The sequence below is a fragment of the Echinops telfairi genome, unplaced genomic scaffold (genome assembly GCF_000313985.2).
Source record: "Echinops telfairi isolate 266 unplaced genomic scaffold, ASM31398v2 ScPeMD7_7425;HRSCAF=8463, whole genome shotgun sequence".
Classification (NCBI taxonomy): domain Eukaryota; kingdom Metazoa; phylum Chordata; class Mammalia; order Afrosoricida; family Tenrecidae; genus Echinops; species Echinops telfairi.
In genome coordinates this window covers 2,377,981-2,400,895 of record NW_022111325.1, presented here as the reverse complement: position 1 = coordinate 2,400,895, position 22,915 = coordinate 2,377,981, and the positions used below count along the sequence as shown (strand labels likewise).

The 22,915-nt window shown below is 39.7% G+C and overlaps 1 protein-coding gene across 4 annotated transcripts in view; it reads left to right on the top strand.

Moving 5' to 3' along the window:
* The window catches only part of GON4L (gon-4 like), an 89,608-nt gene that overhangs the window by 35,593 nt on the left and 31,100 nt on the right, over window positions 1-22,915 (top strand). For all 4 annotated transcript variants that reach the window (XM_045298331.1, XM_045298330.1, XM_045298329.1 and 1 more), the window contains 8 exons: window positions 1,083-1,133; window positions 1,681-1,776; window positions 3,857-3,976; window positions 4,428-4,598; window positions 11,922-12,114; window positions 15,468-15,569; window positions 21,157-21,197; window positions 21,737-21,840. In XM_045298331.1, the coding sequence (XP_045154266.1) occupies window positions 1,083-1,133; window positions 1,681-1,776; window positions 3,857-3,976; window positions 4,428-4,598; window positions 11,922-12,114; window positions 15,468-15,569; window positions 21,157-21,197; window positions 21,737-21,840 (878 nt within the window). The remainder of the gene's footprint in view (window positions 1-1,082; window positions 1,134-1,680; window positions 1,777-3,856; window positions 3,977-4,427; window positions 4,599-11,921; window positions 12,115-15,467; window positions 15,570-21,156; window positions 21,198-21,736; window positions 21,841-22,915) is intronic.

Below are 22,915 nucleotides of genomic sequence, written 5' to 3'. Positions count from 1 at the left end.
GGTGGAGTGTCCAGTGGTCTACAGATGGGCTTCAGGACCTAGATTGTGTTAACTAAACATGGGTGTTGAGAAATTTGGCAAACCAAGATTATACTTTGAGAGCAAGGACCAGAGTTTAGGTCTATGCTTCTTAATGCTTAATACAATGGTTCTAACACTTCCAAATTTTGACTAGCTTTCATGATGGATTTAGAGTAGAGGAACTGATTGGTTCAGAAGCAGAGAAGGAAAGGCATATAGACCTGAATCCCTTCATTTTTTTCACTGGATAATGGGCTTACCTCCACAGAGGGTTGGAGACTGTCTTTATGAAGTTAAATTTGGTTAATGGTTTTGGGTGAGTCAAAGTTATATGGTCAAGAAATTATGTAACCCAATGACATTTTGTTTGCAACACATAAGAGTTCTTAAAATTTTATTTTAATTTCCCCAACTGTATTAGCAAAATTTTTCATAAAGAAAATCTGAAATATTATTACAATGAGTCTGAGTTTTTGCCAGATTAAAACTAAAACATTTTACCATATTTGATTGCATTTTTCCGTATCTGTCTATTGTTTTATCCTGTGCTACTTGAAAATAAGTTGCAGACAATATAGTGCTTCATCCCTAAATCTTTCCATATGAGGTTTTTGTAACTGGCTTTATGGAGGCGAAGTTGTGTTGGATTTATATTATCATAATTGAATTTTAAAAACTACTGGTGTGAAAAAGCTACTGTAACCTATAATATCTTATTAGGTTTGTTTAGTCTTTTTGGTTTACAAATAGTGTTTACAACCATTATCCAATGGGAACCAACAGCTGTGCCATAAAACAAAAAGGAAAGATACTCTTTTCTGTTTTTATAGATCTAGCACAGTCTTAGCAAGTTCTGGTAACAACAGCAATACACTCCTCTATCATTTTCTTTTAACGAGCTCTGAAAAGTATATACGAGTACACTCTTGGGATAATCAGTACCCTGAGGGTCACTGCTACCACATGTTATGCAGATGACTCAGTTGTGGTGAAGAGGAAGTGAAAATGAAAAACGGTTTGCTTCATAGAAGAACTTACTTGTTCATATTCTTTATTGGTAGGTAATTCCAACATGGAATATTTCACCTATTAAGAAGGCCAACGAAATTAAGGTAAATTTGGAAGCAATAATTCTTATTCTTTACCAGAAAGACTTATAATTTCTGAAACCTAAACACTGCTATTTGTTACTTTTATTTTTTACCTGAATTTTTGTTTTATTTTCAACTTCAGTATTTTCTATTCCATTATTCTTAGGTTTGTAATCACGCCAGGAATTTCTTTAGCCTCTTCCTTGGGCTTGTTTATTTATTTATTTTGTTATTATTGTTAGGTGCCTTCAAGTCAGTCCCAACTCATAATGACCCTGTGTCCCACAGAATGAAACACTGCCTGGTTTGAGCCCATTGTTGTAGCCACTGTCTCAGTCTATCTCCCTGAGGGCTTTCCTCTTGTTCACTGCCCTTCTACTGTACCAAGCATGATGTACTCCCACGACTCAGTGGTCCCTCCTATAGTATGTCCAGCTTTCGTTTCTAGCAATGCATTTTAGTCTTAGAAAATGTTTTCACCTACCCCTCTTTTCTTTCCTTCATTTTCTCAAATCCATATGATCTGTGTTTTATGTTCCTTCATTTTTCTCTAATTGTACGTATGTAGCCTCCTCAGTTTGTGGATATCCACCTCGAAGAAGATGATTCGTCAGATGAAGAGTACCACCCAGATGATGAAGAAGAAGATGAGACTGCTGAAGAGGTGAATGTTAAATACTATCCTAAGATTATGGTATTATATTATAAGAAACATTTACCTCAATAAGGTGGCCTGCTATGCCTTCTTAAAAATGTGTCTTCCATTCTGTACAAAGGATTGAAATCCAAATCTCTATTCTGCTCTTTACACAAATCAAGACTGTTAAGTATTTTTCTGCTCTTCCTAGTTCCTTATTTTTAAAATTTTTTAATGTTGTATAATGTAACACAGATATGTGCAAGAACAAAAATGATTACATTTTAATAAGTTATTGTAAAAGAATTGTAACATTACCAGGATACCCCACTGTGTAACCTTCCTAATCACAATCACCTCCTTCCAGCCAAAAGATAACAATTATCCCAAGTTTGATAGTCTTTTTCTTGCTTTTCTTTATAATTTTGCTACCTAGGTATACATTCCTGAACACTTCGGGTCAGTTTTACTGTTTCTGAACCTTGTGTGAATGAACAGAGATACAGAGTCTTGTTGGGCTACTTTTAGTTCAGCATTATGCTTTTGAGAACTAGTCATCCTGTTAAGTGTTCATTTTCTTTGTTGTTTTTTTAAAATCATTTTATTGGGGGCTCGTACAACTCTTTTTTTTTTAAATCATTTTATTAGGGGCTCATACAACTCATCACAATCCATACACACATCAATTGTGTAAAACACATTTGTACATCATTCTCAAAACATTTTCTCTCCACTTAAACCCCCGGCATTAGTTCCTCATTTTTCCCCTCCCTCCCCGCTCCCCGCTCCCGGCTCGTACAACTCTTATCACAATCCATACATACATCCATTGTGTCAAGCACTGTTGCTCTCATCATTCGCAAAACATTTGCTTTCTACTTGAGCCCTTGGTATCAGCTCCTCATTTTTCCCTTCCCTCCCTGCCCCCCCGTCCCTCATGAACCCTTGATAATTTATAAATTATTATTATTTTGTCAAATGTTCATTTTCGTTGCTGTGCAATATTCCACCCTCAATGTGGTCTTTGCATATTAAAATAATTTAAACCAAAACCGTACAAGTTTACAAAACTTCCAGGGCTGATGAGGATAGAGACCTGATCTGTAACCCCACCATTTTGGGTATTGAACCACTCTTTACAGTTTAATTGTTTTTTATTTTTTTACAGTTTTATTGGCACTTAATTCACATATGACACAATTCAGTAGTTCAGTCACAATCATTACCTCAATCAATTTTAGAACATTTTCATCCCCCCCCATGGTTAAATCACTTTTCAAATGAGCTGTGTAATCACCATCAGTTCTAGAGTGCTCCCACCTGCCTTCCACATACATTGTTTGCTCCCCCAAACTCCTCACCTTCCCTGTCTCTCACATCCACACCTACCTCCCCTATAAACCCTTGCATCAGTTCTTACCTCTGTGCCTCTACTCCTATGCTTCGCAAACTGGAAAACACAACAGAAATAGTAAAAAACAGAAACTAATAAAGTGGTAAGGATAAACTAATAATAATACAGAGGTGAAAATGCAAATAGTGGGTATGAACGAAAAGAAGACCATGAATATTTGAAAGGGAAGGCAGGGGATTTTGTCATGGAACAAGCAAGAGATACTTGCACTAGAAGAATCCCGTAGGCAGCTGTCAGTGGCTTAATCAGGCTAGAGACTCTGCAGATGGGTTGGGTGCCCACTCTCTGCCACGGCCTTCTACAAATTGGGTGTTCTCAATTTAGGCTCTGATACTTGCCCTTTGTCATATTTGATTTTGGTTATTGACATCTTTGGATCACACAAACTTGTGTGATTCTTCCAAGTGGGCATAGTTGACTCCTTGCTTAGATGGCTGCTTTTTTTAATACAAGCCTTTAAGAGCCCAGACACTATTCTGATTGAGAGCTGGACGCCATCTGCTTTCTTCATCACACTTTGCTGTAGCACCCTTATCTTCGATGATCATTTCATGAAGTGGAGTATTGAGCAGGTTCTTTTTTGCTTCCTCTGGCTGATTGATTGCTACTTTTGTGACATTTATTTTTTTGAGGTACTTCAAACTCATTGGAACAAGGGCATAAATGTAAAAGTGAATTGTTTTTGATTTTTAGAGTTTGTTGGAAAGTGACGTGGAAAGCACTGCTTCTTCTCCTCGTGGAGCAAAGAAATCCAAATTGAGGCAGTCTTCTGAGATGACTGAGACAGATGAGGAGGCCGGCATGTTCTCAGAGGTAATCAGCATCACACAAAAGAGATGCATTGGAGATGACTGGGTAAATAGAGTAGTTGACCTGTGAATCTCTGCAGTGACTGTGGACTGTGTGTCACCCTTTGCCAAGGATGATGCAAGATCAGTCATCATCCCATTAATCATCTCAGAATTTGTGAGCTGAGGGTATGAAACTACAAGAGCGTCTTTATCTCCCCTACCGGTCTTTTCCCACATACCTATTTTTTCTTATATTGCCATATGCCATTTTTACTACATTTCTCGTCTTTTGGTAACCCAAGTAGTATCCTGTTGGCTTCACTGAAAATAGAATGAAACCTAATGGGATTAAATCTTGACGGTGCCTTTGTGTATTGTGCCTCTATCTAAATGTGAAGAAAAAGATCTTTAGGGTAGAAGGAAGACCTCTTTCCTCACTCCTTGTTTTGTAAAGCATCTGCTCTTTTAATCAGGCTGAGAAAGCCACCACGCCGGCCGTGAGGCACATCAGTGTGGAGACGGTGCCCATGGGGCCCCCACCCCCTCCAAAGCCAAAGCAGATGAAGGACAGCACTTTCATGGAGAAGCTGCATGCGGTGGATGAGGAGCTGGCTTCCAGTCCTGTCTGCGTGGATTCTTTCCAAGTAAACATGATTTCAGTCTATCATTGATAGAGCCACATAGACTAGCTCATGATGCACAGTTGGAGAGCGCGGGAAAGCTACGGTGTTGTAACAAAAAACTAGGAAATCGATAGTTAACACACTTTCTGGGCTGTGCTGGTTTATTGTAGCAAGAGCCTTGGCAGTGTAGTGGGTTAAGGTTTGAGCTGCTACTAACCATAAGGTTGATGGGTAAACCCACTAACTGCTCCTCAGGAGAAACATGTGGCTCTCTGCTCCAGTAAAGATTTACAGTCTCAAAAACCCTAAGAAACAGTTCTACTCTCTCATGTAGGCTCACTGTGAGTCAGAATTGACTGTGGCAAGGGGTTTTGTTTAGTTTATTGTGAACATGGCAGCCTCTTAGGAAGTTATAAGGAATTTGTCAGAGAACAATTTTGTGTATAGAGTATAAGATTAACCTTTACCCAGGTACCCCGAATAATAACATTTTACTATAATTGCTTTATCATTCTCCAGCCTTCTTTCTCTCACTGTACCCACACACATTTCATCATACAGACATGATGTCCTCTATCCTTGTATAATGCCATGTGAATTCCCTAAAGATGTGGACATTTTCTTATGTTATCACATACCAATGCTATCATATATATAAAATCATTTAAGATTCTCATTAAAGTTCTTGATAGTTATCGCAGTAATGTCCTTTATAGCTTAAGGAAAAAAAAACCTTTTTCGGATCTAGGGTCCAACCTAGATTATAGATTGAAATCCAACCTAAACAAACCATTGGATTCATGTAAACATGATCAAGTGGAGGCAAGCAGCACACTTGACCTATCATTTTACCTGATCTGTGACGTGTAAATGGCAAGAGCTCCATGGAGAAAAGATGCCCATTGGCACTTCATCACTCTGGGTCACAACCAGAACACAGCGTCATTTCGAACAGAAGCAGTAGCCAAACTTTTTTTTTTTTATTTTTTTTCTAAGTGTCTTATTAGGGGCTCATACAACTCTTATCACAATCCATACATACATCAGTGTGTAAAGCACATTTGTACATTCATTGCCCTCATCATTCTCAAAACATTTGCCTCGACTTAAGCCCCTGGCATTAGGTCCTCATTTCCCCACTCCCTCCCTGCTCCCCTCTCCCTCTGAACCCTTGATAACTTATAAATTATTATTTTGTCATATCTTGCACTGTCTGACGTCTCCCTTCACCCACTTTTCTGTTGTCCGTTCCCCAGGGAGGTGGTCACATATAGTTCCTTGTAATCGGTTCCCTCTTTCCAACCCACTCTCCCTCTACCCTCCCAGTATCGCTACTCACACCACTGGACCTGAAGGGATCATCTGCCCTGGATTCCCTGTGTTTCCAGTTCCTATCTGTACCAGTGTACATCCTCTGGTCTAGCCAGACTTGCAAGGTAGAATTCAGATCATGATAGTGGGGGCGGGGAGGAAGCATTTAGGAACTAGAGGAAAGTTGTATTTTTCATCATTGTTACATCGCACCCAGTCTGTCTCATCTCCTCCCCGAGACCCCTCTGCAAGGGGATCTCCAGTGGCCTACTAATGGGCTTTGGGTCTCCACTCCGCACTCCCCCCATCATTCATTCACTATGGTAAGATTTTTTTGTTCTGATGATGCCTTGTACCTGATCCTTTCGACACCTCGTAATCGCACAGGCTGGTGTGCTTCTTCCATGTGGGCTTTGTTGCTTCTGAGCTTGATGGCCACTTGATTACCTTCAAGCCTTTAAGACCCCAGACGCTATACTTTTTGATAGCTGGGCACCATCAGCTTTCTTCGCCACATTTGCTTATGCACCCATTTGTCTTCAGTGATCCCTTCGACACCTCGTGATCACACAGGATCATATGTTCTTCCATGTGGGCTTTGTTGCTTCTGAGCTAGCCAAACATTATTTGGAGATGTTCAAGGGTGCTGACATCAGCAGTTTATCATCTGGCCACTCATCCAGGAAGAAGGGGAGATCAGTTACCGTACTTTGGTTGTGTTCAACTCAATCACCATGTTATAAAAATAGCAGGCTGCCACAATGAAAAATAAGACTCTTTTATCCAGCACCAATTTATTGTTGGTTCTTCACCACCAAGCCCACAAATAACTATAACCATCCTCAAAGAACACAAGGGAGATAAAGAAACCTCTGGTCAGCCTGTACTATATTCCTCTGCAGTGTTGTTCCTCACATTTCTGGTGTTTCTTCTAATCATTAGCACTTTGATTCTAAACTATGTTCACTCAAAGAATGTATGCACATATTTGCAAATAAATTCTGACCGAAGACGCTTGGCCACCAACAGAGCAGGTGTTATATAGGAGGTGCAAGCTTGCAGATTGTATGCAGTTATCTTGTTTCTTTTTCTCCTTTAATGGAAAGTTTCTCAACCATTTGTTTCTCATAACCTGATATCTTTGAAGAGTCCAGGTAATTATTTTGTAGAATATTCCAAAATTTGGATTTCTCTGATGTTTTCTCAAGGCTATATCTTGGAAACATGGCATCTGTCTTGTTCACTGCTTTTATGGTAAAGTTAACTTTGATTGCTTAGTTAAAATGGTGTCCTGTTGGTTTTTCCATTTTTAATTAATTAATAAATAAGAGGGCAAATATTACCTTTCACCTGCTGGTGTTAGCTTCCATTAATGGTTCTTCACTGAAACAATCATTGTGGTCACCATCAATTGATGATTTTGTAATTAATCATCAGCTTTCTTTTAAAAAAGATCATTTTACTTGGGCATCATTCAACCCTTATCACAACCCATACATTCATCGATTATGTCAAGCACTTTTGTCCATTTGTTGCCATCATCATTTTCAATACATTTTCTTTCTACTTGAGCCCTTGGTATCAGCTTCTCAATTTTCCCTCACCCTCCCTCCCTCACGAGCCCTTGATAATTTATAAATTATTATTATTCTTTCATGTCTTAACACTGACTGGTCTCCCTTCACCCAGTTTTATGTTGGCCATTCCCCTGGGAGGGGATTATAGTTAGATCATTGTGATCCATTCCCCCTTCCTCACCCACCTCACCCTTACCCTCCTGGTATGGCTACTCTCAATGTTGGTCTTGAGGAGTTTATCTGTCCTGGATTCCCTGTATTTCCAGCTCTTATCTGTACCGGTGTACATGCTCTGGTCTAGCTGGATTTGTAAGGTGAATTGGGGTCATGATAGTGGAGGGGAGGGAATCATTCAAGAACTAGAGAAATGTTTCATTGGTGATATGCTGCACCCTGACTGGCTCATCTCCCCGTGACCCTTCTGTAAGGGGATGTCCAATTGCCTATAGATGGGCTTTGTGTCTCTACTCCGTACTCCCCCTCATTCACAATGATATCATTTTTGTTCTGGGTCTTTGATGCCTGATACCCGATCCTACCGACACCTCATGATCCCACAGGCTGGTGTGCTTCTTGCATGTGGACTTTATTGCTTTTCAGCTAGATGGCTGCTTGTTTGTCTTCAATTTCATAATATTTGTATCCCTCCAAAAATAAATCCAATACCCACTAGCAGACATTGTCCATTGCCCTTCTACTTTCTGCCCATTAACCATGAGCCTCCTTTGTCTCTATGGATTTGCCTCTTCTAGACATATCATAGAAAATGAATCATACATTTTGTTGACTTCTTTCAAACAGCACGACATTTTCAGGACTTATACATGTAGTAACATGTATCAACACTTCCTTATTTTTTATTGCCAAATAATATTCCTTTGTATATAGACATACACATTTGATCAATTCATGAGTTTTACACCCCACCCCCCACCCCCAATAATTGGGTATTATGAATAATGCCGCTGGAGACATTTGTCTAAAACTTTTTATGTGGACAAATATTTTCACTTCTGGCATGGAACTACTAGGTGCCCTGGTAACACAGTAGGTATGCATTGGGCTGCGATCTACAAAGTGAGCAGTTGGAAACCACTAGACGCTCCCCAGGAGAGACAGGGCTTTCAACTCCTTTTAAAGAGTTACAGTCTTGGAAACTCACAGTGGCAGCTCTCCTCAGTCCTATAAGGTCACTATGGATCAGGGTCAACTTAACGGTAGTAAATTTGGTGTGGAATTAGTCACGTATGAACTCTGTTTAACATTTAGAGGTACTGCCAAACTGCTTCCCATAAGTAGCTGCCCTGTCGTACATTCCCATCAACAATGTATCCAAAAATCCCAAACTTAGTGGCAATGAGTTGATTCCGAGTAACAGCAACCCTGTAGAACAGTGTCGAACTGCCAAGTCCAAGATTAAAGGATTCATTAAAGAAGTTAGCAAGTCCTTAATGCAAGTGAGACATGCTCAGAGTTGAGTTGTCTATCAGGACATGTTACAAAATTCTTTCAGGTATACTAATCAATTCCCCAAAGTAAGGATTTTTTCAAATGTGTTTACATGTAGAAAGGTATAAAACAGACAACAAAAAGCTCACTGCCATGGAGTTGATGCCAACTCACAGCAACCCTACAGCACTGAGCAGAGCTGCCCTTGTGAGTTTCCAAGACTAATTCTTTACAGGAGTAGAAAGCCCTGTCTTTTCTCCTGTGGAGTGGCTGGTGGTTTTGAACTGCTGACCTTGCAGATCACAGTCAAACTCGCAACGACTGTACCACCAGGGCTCCCCAGAAAGGTACATTACATACTAAAACATTTGGCTAGCATGAACTATGAACTATACCTAAATGTTCCAACTTATGTACAAATCTGACTTAAGAGACAGACTTAGGAATAAAATTAATTTATATTCCAGGGACTGTCTGTATAAACACAGACACAGATATATTTTTTGTAGAGGACACAACTCAATTGGTTACAGTCAGTTTTTAATTGGGAGTGCACAGAATCTGTGGATCACACTGGGAACTTGGCCCTTGGACTACTTCAACAACCTCCTAGCTGAATTCTGTTTCCTCTCTCAGTTTCATCCCTTTAGCCCAAAGAAAAGTTTTAACATTCTTCAGAAAACTATCACAAAAAGTTTCTTGTATGTGTTTGTTAAATTCTATCATTTTTGGGTTTTTTATCTAACTAGCATCATTTCTTTTGCCTTTCCTTTCACTGAAGTTAATGTGTATCTACCCACTAGTTAATGATTAACCAAAAGAGCTTCAGTGGTTAAAATAGAATTTAAATTCTTCAACATGGTTTCTCAAGGATTTCATCATATAGCACATACCTAGCAATGGGACCTCATTACTACTACTCTCTCATGATCGCTAAGCTTTGGCCCATTTCTGTTCCTTCACATACCCACATGTTGGGAACTTTGAATGAGCTGTTTCCTTGCAATAGAACTTTCTTTTCCTGTCTCATACATTGCTAATTCCTTCTAACCATTCAGAACATCTCAAGGAGGCTTTTCTCAATTTTTCTATTTAAAGTACTTTAAAAGTCAATTATCTTATTTCCTTTTATTTATTTGGTTGCTAACACATAACATTATTATAATTTTTTCAATTTAGGGAGAACATTTATTAAGTCTTAAAAAAGACAAAGAACGCAAAGACACAGATACATTATCCAGATGAGTGAGGGCATTAACTCAAGGTCAAAATGGCGCCCCACATTTACTACTATCTTCAATTATTATTTGTTCAGGTATTTAGACTGTACATTTCACAGGGAACTTTTCTTGTGCTATCATAATTTCAACCACTGAGTATGCATCTGTTAAATAAATGGTTTGACAAAAAATTATTCCCTGCCATCACCCACACTAATTATTCACTCAAAACAAGATTTTTAAATTAGCTGACCTCTTGGAAGTTAGTTCATTCAGTATTTTACATTTTTCAGTTGTAAGTCAAGCATTTTTTCACCGGCCTGGTAGGAAAACCTTAGAACATCATAGAAAGCTGATGATTAGAACTAGGAGGCAAAGGGCACTTATAGAGGTCTAAATACAGGCATGTACGTATGCAAATATATTTATATATGATGATGGGGAAATAGATCTATGTACAAATATTTATAGGTTTAGTATTAAGGTAGCAGATGGACATTGGGCCTCTCTACTCAAGTACTCCCTCGATGCAAGAACACTTTGTTCTAATAACCTGGCATTCCATGATGCTCAACTTCCCGACATGATCGCTGAAGACAAAGTGGGTGGATAAGCAAATGTGGTGAAGAAAGCTGGTGGTGCCTGGCTAGCAAAAGTTATAGCATCTGGGGTCTTAAAGGCTTGAAGATAAACAAGTGACCGTCTAGCTGAGAAGCAACAAAGCCCACATGCAAGAAGCACACCAGCCTGTGTGATCACGAGGTGTCGATAGGATCGGGCATCAGGCATCAAAGACCCACAACAAAAAATGATATCATTGTGAATGAGGGGGAGTACAGAGTAGACACACAAAGCCCATCTGTAGCAATTAGACATCCCTTTACAGAAGGGTCGCAGGGAGGAGACGAGGGTGCAGTATAGCACCAATGAAACATACACCTTATCTCTAGTTCTTGAATTATTCCCTCCCCTTCACTACCATGATGACCCCAATTCACCTTACAAATCTGACTAGACCAGAGCATGTACACAGGTACAGATAAATGCTGGAATCACAGGGAATCCAGGACAGATAAACTCCTCAGGACCAATATTGAGAATAGCCATACCAGGGAGGGTAAGGGTAAGGGGGAACGGATCACAATGATCTACCTATAATCCCCTCCCAGGGGGATAGACAACATAAAAGTGGTTGGGTGAAGGAAGACATCGGTCAGTGTTAAGACATGAAAGAATAATAATAATTTATAAATTATCAAGGGTTCATGAGGGAGGAAGGGTCGGGGGTGGAGGGAGAAAATTGAGAAGCTGATACCAAGGGCTCAAGTAGAAAGAAAATGTATTGAAAATGATGATGGCAACAAATGTACAAATGTGCTTGACGTAATCGATGGATGTATGGGTTGTGATAAGAGTTGTACAGGCCCCCAATAAAAGTATTAAATATATATATATTATGAAATTAAGATAAGTTTAAGGCTTGTGTAACTCTTTGTGCTAAAATCGGTTCAATTATACACCTTAAAAGAGTGAATTTTATAGTCTGTGGATTGTTTCTCAAGAAAACCTTTGTAAATGGTCTTGAAATGTTGATTTAAAAAAAAAAAGTTGATTTCAGAATGATGTCATTTTCTTAAAGTTCCGAAATAGAAAAAAGCTCAAATTGTTTAGAAGAGAAATCGTATGGTTTAAGTTAAGAATAGAAACACAGAGACGATGATGTGGTTTGGAGAATTTGGAAGCATAGTCATTCAGTGGCACATTTTTTCCCCTTCTCCATTGATTAGACCTTGGATGACAGCCTTATAGCATTCCGAACTCGTTCTAAGAGGCCCCTAAAAAACGTCCCCCTGGGGCAACTAGAGGCCAAGCTCCAAGCTCCAGACATCACCCCAGACATGTATGACCCCAATACAGCAGACGATGAGGACTGGAAAATGTGGCTAGGGGGTCTCATTAATGATGATGTGGGAAATGAAGGTAAGTGGTTTTGTTTATGCTCATTATTTTCACATCCAGTATATTTGTAGTAAGCCTTTCAGTAATTGGAAGCTTAAAGAATGGGGTGTTTTTGGATAATTGAATTTAATTTTGTGTTGACTTACAATTTACCCTTAATGAGTAGTTAGATTTTCTTTTTAACTACCTTTTTGGGTAAAGAATCATTTTTAAAGAAAACCAACTTCCTCTGTAAATTTTCATCCATTTATTTTAAAAGCTTTAAAAAGAATAGGGACACTAGTAACAAAATAGACTTTTAAGACAGACAAAAAATCATTTAGGGGAATTCGGAAAGCTAAAAAAATCTCTTTGCTTACACATAAATGTCCACATCATTTTGCTTCAGATTTCTGAGGGGTTCACTGACTTTACCCAGGTTCATTGTGCCAATTGTAAAGATTCTTTAGAATGCAAATGAGAAAGTCCTAATTCTGACATGCTGATCACAAATGCAGCAGAATTCGGGCAGGGCAGTGGAACTAGGGCACTGTTAAGAGCATCCTTCCCTCCTTTTTACGAAAACTGTTACCTTGTACATATGTTAGTCCCATCTTTTCTCTGAAAGGCCGAGACTGTAACCAGAAGCACTCCCTGTTCCCTTTCTTCTCCTTGTCCCCACTTTAGAAAGGTGCCCCCGAAAGAGTCCGCTTGGAGAAACCCAAGAGAACAGTTCGTTTAGAGTGCCCTGGTCTGAGCACTTGCCCACTCCTGTTGCTGTGTGAAATCGATAGGGAAGCCGTTTCTTCATGGGCCCTTTGGTCCGCAACACCTCATAGAATAATGTAAGGAAAGAAGATCGGTCAGATCAAACCAGCTGTACAAGGGATAAGAGCCCCTACCATACACTCTGATTTGTGTTTAAATGTAAAGTTCCCACTTTATAAACATATGAACGTTGAATTTATCTTCAATGATTTGTTTTCAAACGTGTGCTGCAGTGAAAATCATGCGTCATTAATTGTGTTATGCACTGCATTTCTCTAGATTTAGGAGGTAGAAGAGATTGTCTTAGTCATTGCCTCCAGGTGATAGCACCTTCTTTTGATGGAATCCAAGCTACCGTGGGGGTTTCCACGTGATTCTCTTCAGTGTGACCAAATGTTCGGATACTGGTGCTTTGGAAGACTGATGGTTACACAAAATTATTAATATATAAAAGTGAATCATGGGTTTGTGTTTTTAATGAATACAATCACCCACTCTCACTTTATCTGTATGTAGCTAAATTCATTGTTCTTATTTATGAATCATCATGTTCTACTAAATCTAATTACGAACAACTAACAGAGCAAACATCTTTAATTTTTTCTCATTTCTTTAGAGTGCCATCGATTTTATGTGTTGAAAAGAATAATGGTGTAAACTTTATTTATTAAAGTTTGAATAGCAAACAAGCTGAATCAATGATTGGATAGGTGAGGCTAGGAATATCAGAATAAGTGAAGGGAAGAATAATAAGTTCATGAGCTTTCCTATGCTGCTGTTCCCAATGAAAGCATTTGCAAATGTTTAATTAGTATTTTCCTGTACAAGGCTTTGTGCTAGGGATAAAGGAACATAATTACTTGGTCAGAAAATAAAACCTGTGTGAATGACAGGGTGCATGGCCCATTGTTAGGTGTGATAGGTTTTTTTGGTGCCAACATGGCAGTCGTAAGAATATATGGGTGGAGTTTAGCCTGTCAATCAGGTCTCACCTTGATGACCTCCTTTCGAGGCAAGATCAAGCTAAATGGCTCTCTGGAGGCCAGCCTCCACGTCCCAACTCTCAACCCCCATCCTACTATCAAGTCATTGACAACTGCTAGAGCCACCTCTATTGGATCTACGGGACTTTGCACCCACCGGCCATTGATGTTTCTGCATTGTACATCACTGCTTGTGGCTTCGTGAGTCTGGAGAGGGACTTACGGACTAGTGTCAGACTTAAGGACTTGAGTTGGACTGGGCTGGGATTTTTTCTAATATGCAATTACTTCCTGATATAAAGTTCTTTCTTACACATACATGTCACTGGATTTGTTTCTCTAGTCAACCTGGCCTAATGCATTAAGTATACTTTTAATTTTAGATGAGGTTGTTGAGTTGCTATCAAAGTGTATGCTCCTGTAGGATCTTTAGTGGTCCAGTGGTCAAAGAGCTCAACTGCCCCTCCAAAGTTAGCAGTTTCCATCCACCAGAAACTAAAACCTCGGAAACCCATTCTACACTTCCCTGTTCATTGCATGTGTGCGTCTTTCAAAGTAGTTCCGTAGACTTTTCATGGACCCAGGCATGTATTTATCTCAAGGATTTGTCCCACCACAGAAGAAAATACACAAAGTCACTGCTTTTTCCCCCCTCATGTAATAATATGGACATTTCTCCATTATAAAGTGACATTAAAAAATTGCATCAACCTCTTTTGTTTTGCTACACAGTGGTAAGATTTTTTGGTGTTTGCTTTTGGGAAATTTTATTTTTTTTAGTCCCTCAGTCACATTCCAGGTTCTTAATACTCACATCTGCTAGTGGCTCCCTATTATAAAATATACATAGGACATTTCCATTGTTACAGAGAGTCCTATTATACATCTAAGTCTGTAAAGATTTCAAAAACGAAATTACCTCAATGTAACCGTTCCTTAATTCAATGACTCCACTGCTTTTACTTAGGATTTGAAAAGATACAACATTAACATGGAAGAAAATTATGAGGAAAAAAATTCTAAATTTCTACTGCCCAAAAGTAGTACATGTGTATTACTTTTGTGTATGTTTGTGGTTATTTGACAATGCCCAATATTTATTGATACAGGGATATCGCCATTTCATATTTGTGATTATTATGTGTGTATTGTATTGTGTTGTACTTTTTTCCTATATGGATTGAACATCTATGGAATGGTTACATGTTAACATGTTGCATGCATATCCTATTTTGTCATGTTAAAGCATCATAATTTATCATTCGCTATTGGGGATTACTGTCATTTCTTTTTTTACTGTCAATGTCTTTGCACAAATAGCTTTTACAAAAAGTATTGTTTTCATGTGCAGCATGACACAGAATGAGATTTTGGAGATTATATGTTCAGTCGTGTGACTCTGGCTGCATACTGAGAGGTCCTGGAGAAAGGTGGCATTCTGGCTTGTTGGAGAGAATCGGTGACATAACTTAGCTGTAGGGAATTATCTGTGCAAAGGTACCAAGGAAAATAGAGGAAGTTCTGTAAAAAGTTAAGAATACATCTACTTTATTAGAATAGACCCCGGTGGTGCTGGCAATGTTAATTTTTACCAGAGTTGTGAATTTAGAGTTGAGAATAAGTATTTGAACACCTTTTCTCCAGATGAGGCAGATGACGACGACGACCCAGAATACAATTTCCTGGATGACCTTGATGAGCCAGATACAGAAGATTTCCGCACTGACCGAGCAGTGAGAATCACCAGTGAGTATGTTTGCAGTGTCTACATTTTTTTACATTGTAGGGCTTAAGGAGTAAAATTTTCAGCCCACATAAGTTAAGACATTTAAATTTCCTTTATCTTATTTAGTTCAATAATTTGTTAAATGTAGATCAATCATACCAGGAAACTGGTTTTCAGTGGGTAATTGTCCAAAGTGAACAACAGCCTGTTGCTTCTTTGTTGTCTACTCTTAGTCTAGAAACTCTGATAAAACTTGTTCACATTGGGTGCCCTTGCTGGTATCAAAATACCAGTGACATAGCTTCCAGCATCACAGCAACATGGTACAAGTCACCATAGTGTGAAAAACGGACAGACAAGTAGCAGCAACAATGGGTTCAAACCTAAGAATAGTTGTGAGGATGGCTCGGGACCCGGCCCGGCCATGGTTTGTTCTGTTGTACAGAGGGCGGCTAGAGTTGTAACTGACTCAACTGCACCTAACCAGTTACAGCAACATCCCGGAAGCCTGTTAGCAAGGCTTCAAACTGCTTCTTTTTGTCTTGACCTCCTGCTGAGAATTTGTCTTTCTATTCCAGATATCGGGAATCAGAACATCCCTTGTTAAGTTACAGATTTTAAACTCAGTATACATACTACCTGGGGTGGGAAGGCAAATTCTTTCACCCCCCTTAATGAAAGACACCCACTTTTTATGGTTTTATTTAGCACAAATAAAACTTGCAAATGGCTGTCTGCTTATTTTCTTTGCTGTGCAGCCTGGCATTGGGATTGATGAATGATGAACTGAACTACTCTTTCCACACTGGCTTTGTGATTTGGGGAGATGATGTTGTGAATAATCTCTGCACAGTAAGACTTGTTACCCATTAGCAGCACTTCCAGATCCTTGTCACGCTGAACCAGGAACATGCTGAAGCCATTGGGCAGTATGTGCATGAATTTCTTGTATTGAGCATCAAGATCTGACCCATAACGCTTCCTTACAGCTTGTTTATCAATGCCTCTTCCTACAAGTTCTGCTTAATTTGCACATAGTGGTCTGGTGGTGGGTGACCTTTTTGGGTCAATTTTGGGCTTCATCGGGGACCTGCGGGCAGCCACGATGCTGTAGGCAGTGCCAAGGAAAAATGGGGAAGATCGGAAAGACCAATCCTGAAACAGGGATCACACTTGAATGAAGCAGCTCAGGGTCCACTTACCAGTCATTTCTTTGTTATCCTGTAGTCCTGTATTCTCTGCTGTTGGACAGGCATTGCACTTAGCGTACTAGGATGAACAGGACATGGCCTCTTTCTGTAGGAACTCAGCACTAGGAATATATAGAAGATAAAGCTCTAATATAAAGTGAGACATGCTATGGTAGGCTATGTATAAGATATACTAGTGATCTGAAAGGATGTAATTAATGAATGATATTAGAGTAGGTGGGAGGAGTTAGAGGAAAAATTAGTAAGATGAGCTATTAGCTTAGTTTTAAAGGATGAATAGATTAAAAAAAAAATCATTTTATTGGGTTTTTTTACAGCTCTTATAACAATCCATACAGAACAATCCATCCATACATATATTGTGTCAAGCACGTTTGTACAAATGTTGCCATCATCATTTTCGAAACATTTTCTTTCTACTTGAGCCCTTGGTAACAGCTCCTTATTTTTTCCCCTCCCTCCCCCACTCTCCCTCCCTCACGAACCCTTGATAATTTATCTCCCTTCACCCATTTTTCTGTTGTCCATCTACCAGGGAAGGGGTTATATGTAGATCATTGTGATCAGTTCTCCCTTTCTCCCCCCACCATCCCCCTGACTCTCCTCTCTTCCTGTGACCCTTCTATCAGGGGATGTCCACTTGCCTACAGATGGGCTTTGGGTCTCCACTCTCCATCCCCCTCATTCACATTGATAGGATTTTGTGTTCTGGGTCTTTGATGCCTGATAGCTGATCCCATCGACTCCTCATGATCACACAGACTAGTGTGCTTCTTCCATGTGGACTTTGTTGCTTCTAAGCTAGATGAACGCTTGTTTATCTTCTAGCCTTTATGATCCCAGACACTATAATTTTGATAGCCAGGCACCATCAGCTTTCTTCACCATATTTGTTATGCATTTTGTCTTCAGAGATCGTGTGGGGAAGGTGAGTATCACGGAATGCCAGGTTATTAGAACAAAGTGTTCTTGTGTTGAGGGAGTATTTGAGAAGAGGCTTAATACTTAGTACTTGATACTTAGCATATAAATATATGTACATAGATCTCTTTCCCTATCATTATATATATGTAAATATATTTACATAAGTACATGCCTTTATTTAGACCTCTATAAATGCCCTTTGTGTCCAAGTTCTTTCCTCTATTTCCATTTACTTTCCTCTTGTCTCACTATCATGTTCAGCCTTAATTCCGATTTCAGTAATTCCTCTCGGTTACATTGCCCTGATAAAGCCCTACCAGGCCTCCTATGCACTCCTTGCCATCGAGTTTAGGTCACTTGTTCCCTTCTCCCTGGGTTTGTTAACACCACTTCCTTGCCCCCCTCCCTCCTGTGTCCCCCCACCCCAACAGTAGGTCCCATTGTTTTCTCCTCTGGATTGTTTACTCCACTTATCTAGATAGATATACAGAGACAATAATAAGCATAAAAACAAGGCAGAACAAAAGAAAACCAAACAACAAACCAAGGACAAAAAAAGAAAAACCTATAAATAGTTCCAAGTCTTTTTTCCCCCCAATAAATAGATACTCTTTATTTATTTTTTAAATTATTATTATTATTTTCCAATTCTGTTTGTTGACCTTTAGGAGTTGTTTCTGGTGGAGTCTGATAGGGTGCCACGCCCTGACCCCAAAGTCTATTTATGGTATTCCCCGGGGGCTTAGTGGTTTGCCCCTGTGTGGTGGGGTCAAATCGGGCACAATTCCTGCACTGTGCCTCCAGGGTTGCTCCCTGTAGCAATATGGGTCAGTGAGGGACGTCTTGTCTCATGGTGGGGCCAGCCCTATGATGCTCTCTGTGCATTAGGTTCTCTGAGCAGGAATATAGTCCTTGAGGTTTGGTGGGTCAAGATATGCTCCATTCTCTCTCCTTCCCTGTTCATTTACTCCTGTCTGCTCTGATCAGATGCGCCCCTCTCCCTGAGCTGCAGCTTCAGTGCTGTCCTCTGTAGTGCATTCTTCTGAGGGGAGCATTTCTTTCTTGAGACAAAAAAGCAAGAGACCTCATGTCAGTTCAGTCCTCCTAGAATACTTGCCTTCCTTTTTTGTTGTCTGTTCCTCATCCCTGTACATGTAATTTGGTGGATAGGTCTTCCTTATTTAGAATCATTATTTTGGTAGATATTCCCATATCACTTTATATATGTCCTTATTGTTAATATTCATTGGTCACATAATTACTATGTTTTAAGTCATGCCTCCTATCTCTTCCTACTCCTGATTTAGACTGCCAAGGGCAGAGGCTTAGTAATGTTTATTGCTATAGTGTGTTTAGCACTGTGCTGGCAATATTAGTCAATTTGACTAGGATGGCTTTCTTCCTAGTCTTAGAGTTCGTGGGATTCTACCTCTGCCCTCTTGTGTTACCAGGTTTTAGGTTATCTTTGTGTTATACTGCAGCCCTGTGCCGTGATGGGCTGCTGAGCACCAGGGCAGTGATTTGAAACCCACAGCCACTCTGAGGGAGCCAGAGGGGCTTTCTGCTCCTGTAAGGTGTACAGTCTCGGAAACGCATGGGCAGCTCCACCCTGTCCTGTGGGACCACTGCGAGTCGATGGCAGTGCGTTTGGGGGGTTTTGGTGTGTTTTTGTAATAGATAATGCAATACACAAATCCTAAGCTAACCATTTGACAAGTTTTGACAAGTGTATAACCCAAACGTATATCAGGATATAGATAGCACCCCAGAAATTTTTTTCATGCTCCTTCCAAGTCAGTCCGCCCTCTGATTCCCACCTCTTATTTGCTTCTGGAGCAGCAAACATTGTTTTCATTTTTTTTTTAATCACAGATTACATTTGCTGTTGTAGAAAATTTTGATAAAAATGTAATCATGTTTCATGTGTTGTTTTTTGGTAAGACTTTTTCACTGAACACTGTATCTGTATGTTTTAAACACAGTGGTTCTTGAGGTTATCCATAGTAGTGTGCTCCTTTTCACTGTAGAATAGTGTCCCATTATGAATGTATCAGTCTGTTTATTTACAAGGGCTTCACAAAGTTTGTGTGAAAATGGAATTAAAAGATAATTATCCTTTGAACTCTTTGAAGACCTTCATATTCCCAAGTTAATAGATGTTGAGCTTCTTCAAATTTCTGGCAATCAGAAAGCTTCTCCGAGCATTCTTGTTCATGCCTTTTTGTGTGGACATGTTTTATTTCTCTTGGGTAAAGTAGGAGAGGAATTGTTTGTGTATAGAATAGGCATAAGTTTATTTTATAAGAAATTGCCAGAACTTCCTCTATTTTCCATTCCTAATATAGAGTCCCAGTTGCCTGCCTTCTTTAGAAGGATTTTCAGTTGATTAGACTTGTCTGAGGTGCCACGCTAGTTCAGTGCCACATGCACCTTCGTGGAATGCACACTCTTTTGGAGTAGTTGGTATCATTTTGAACTTCAGATCAAGCAAGCTTTGAGACTTTTTTCCAAGTGATCTTTTTTTTTTTTTAGCTATACCACTTTTTCTCTGTGCTTTAAGAAGCTTAAAATTTACAAACAAACAAACAAAAACCCTAAATGTAGAACTTTACATGTATTCCCATTATGTTCAATCCATTGGGTTTCAGAAAACCCAGAATGTTGAATCTTGGCATCCATTGGACTAGCTCATGCTTTCCAATCTTGTGTTATGCACATATTTAATAAATGTGTTTTCCAGATCTTCCAGTCATTGTGATACTAAGTCAGGGTATATGGCACATTGCTAGAGACTGTTCTGTTCACACCATTAAGTATTCCATGGGCCAGCCAACTATGAATTTATCTAATTTCTAAAGTCATCTAGATCATAGTTTAAAAAACAGTTTTATTGACTTATAATTCACATACCGTACAATTTAGTATTAAAGAGTTGTGCAGTCATCACCACAATCAATTTTAGAACATTTTCTTCATCTTGTATCCACTATTATCAGCTCTCCATTATGCTAACCTCCCCTGTCAAAGCCCCAGGGAACAGTCTAGTTACTGTCTCTATAGATTTACCTATCTTAGATATAAAATAAAGAAGATATGGTCCCCAAGAAAACAAATCACAACAAAAAACACAGGAAGACCTCAGTCCGAGTGAGAGGGAAATATGATGGAAACTAGAACAAATTAAATATGGTCAAAAGGGATAACAAGTGGAAATGTTAAATTTTAGCTTAACTGTGCCTATAGTGATTCACTGTTAGTGTTCATGTTTCACCAGAGTAGAAATACTTGTTTCATTCACTCAAGCACCTAGACTAGAGTCTGAGACATAGTTGGTGTTCAAAATGTTTTTGAATGAATGAATGATAGGTACAAGGGTTTCGTTAGATAACTTAACATTGTTTTCATGGAATTCTCTCTTACTGCAAAATGGAGCCAATTTGTGCCAGTAATGCACTATTTGGGTTTCTTACAGAAAAGGAAGTGAACGGGCTGATGGAAGAGCTGTTCGACACTGTGAGTACTGATTACTCTGGGTGGTAAATGGAATTTCCAGCAAGCTCTGCCCTTGGACTTTGGGGACCCTCCCCACAATGGGGTGTCTGACTGACCTTTCAGTGAACCCAAGAAAGAATAGAGCAGAAGTAAACTCTTAATGCCACATGTAGGTTATTCTTTGTAAAATTTCCCTTGTAAACTTTTGGACAATCTCCCTAAATATTATTTGGTGTGTCCTTAAAGAAGGCAAGCTTGTTTCAGACTATTCTGAGCACAAGGAGTTCACTTTTTGGTAAATATGTCTCTTGAAAGCTATTTTTGTTTAATAAAGTGAATGCTTCGAGGTATTCATGCGCAGTCCTTCCCGTTACAATTGGCTGCCTGAGTGATTTTTCTCCCCTGGCATACTGATCATTCCGAATGTGGGTCTAAGGTCCCTGGGTTGCTCGTGTTTCTTTCCGGATGCCTGTAACCTGTCGCCTTCACTGTCTTTTCTCAACACTGGAGTGACTTTCCCAAGTGTCCTCTCCAGGAAACCGTCTCTCCTTTACCCTCAGTTCCAAGGTGAGACGGGGTTCCCCAAAGTTGAAGATCACGGTCCTGAGGAGAAGGAGCGTGTGGCTGAGTCTCGGCCTGACTTTAATACACCTCAAGTCCTACGGTAGGCTGGACATTGACTCTGAGATTTACAATAAATGAACTTGCAGTAACAGTTTCCCACCCCCAAGTAGTAGTTTTTGTGTTGTATCTATAAAGCGCTGTGGGAAACTGGGTGCCAAATGCATGAGTCTCCTTGTTATGGGGCAGTGCAGCTACAGACCAAGCTGTATCTGTTTGGGAAGGGAGATAAAACAGTAGCTGGTATCCATGGGAACTTCTCCAGGTGAGTGGTGCTGGAGAGGTGTACAAAATGTTGTGGCCAGCCACAGTCATTTCTCTACATTGTAATATACAATATGTCCCTTTCGTTCACCTTGCTTGCCATTGCCATCTGGTAAGGGTTATTGAAAGTTTGTCACTTACCTAGGCACTAACTGAGCAAACCATGAACTGAGCACAGTAATGTTTTGGAGCCTGAAATATATGTTATTTTCATATAAATCTGGTACTCCTGTTGCCTTATTCATAAAGTATAGGCTCAACCAGGCCCTTCTGAACCTGCATGCTGTGGGGGCTACTCACACAGACCCCCATCTCTGTGACTTTTGGAGAACCACTTCCTGGATGGGGAGCTGAAACTCCTCTAGAGGATACCTTCCCCTGCTGGCCTTAGCCCTCTACTGGACCCTGCCCCTTCAGCTGGCCACATCGCCACTACCTGGGAGCCCGTCTCCCAAGCTGTGGACCAAACGGAAACAATAATGCTTCCTTTTGCAGCAGCAGCAGCTAAAAAAAGAAGAAAGAAAGTAGAGGCACTTTAATTGATTGTTATCCATTATTTGTAGCTGCGTGTTATCGTTACATGGATGGCTACATCTGTCAGTCAGGGTGCAATTTGTATCCCCATGGAGTAAAATAAAGCTAACAGACCCATATCCACTATAAATCTTGTGTTTTTAACTAACAGCATTCCCGTTAGATCCACTCAGGGAACTTGAAATTCAGTTTAAAAAGACAAAGTATACTAGCAAGTGTGTAAAAAACCAGAAGTATTAGTCACATTCCATTACCAAAAATACCCCAAAACCACTATCCCAAAGATGTCAAGATTTCTACATAGTAATTAGTTGACCCAT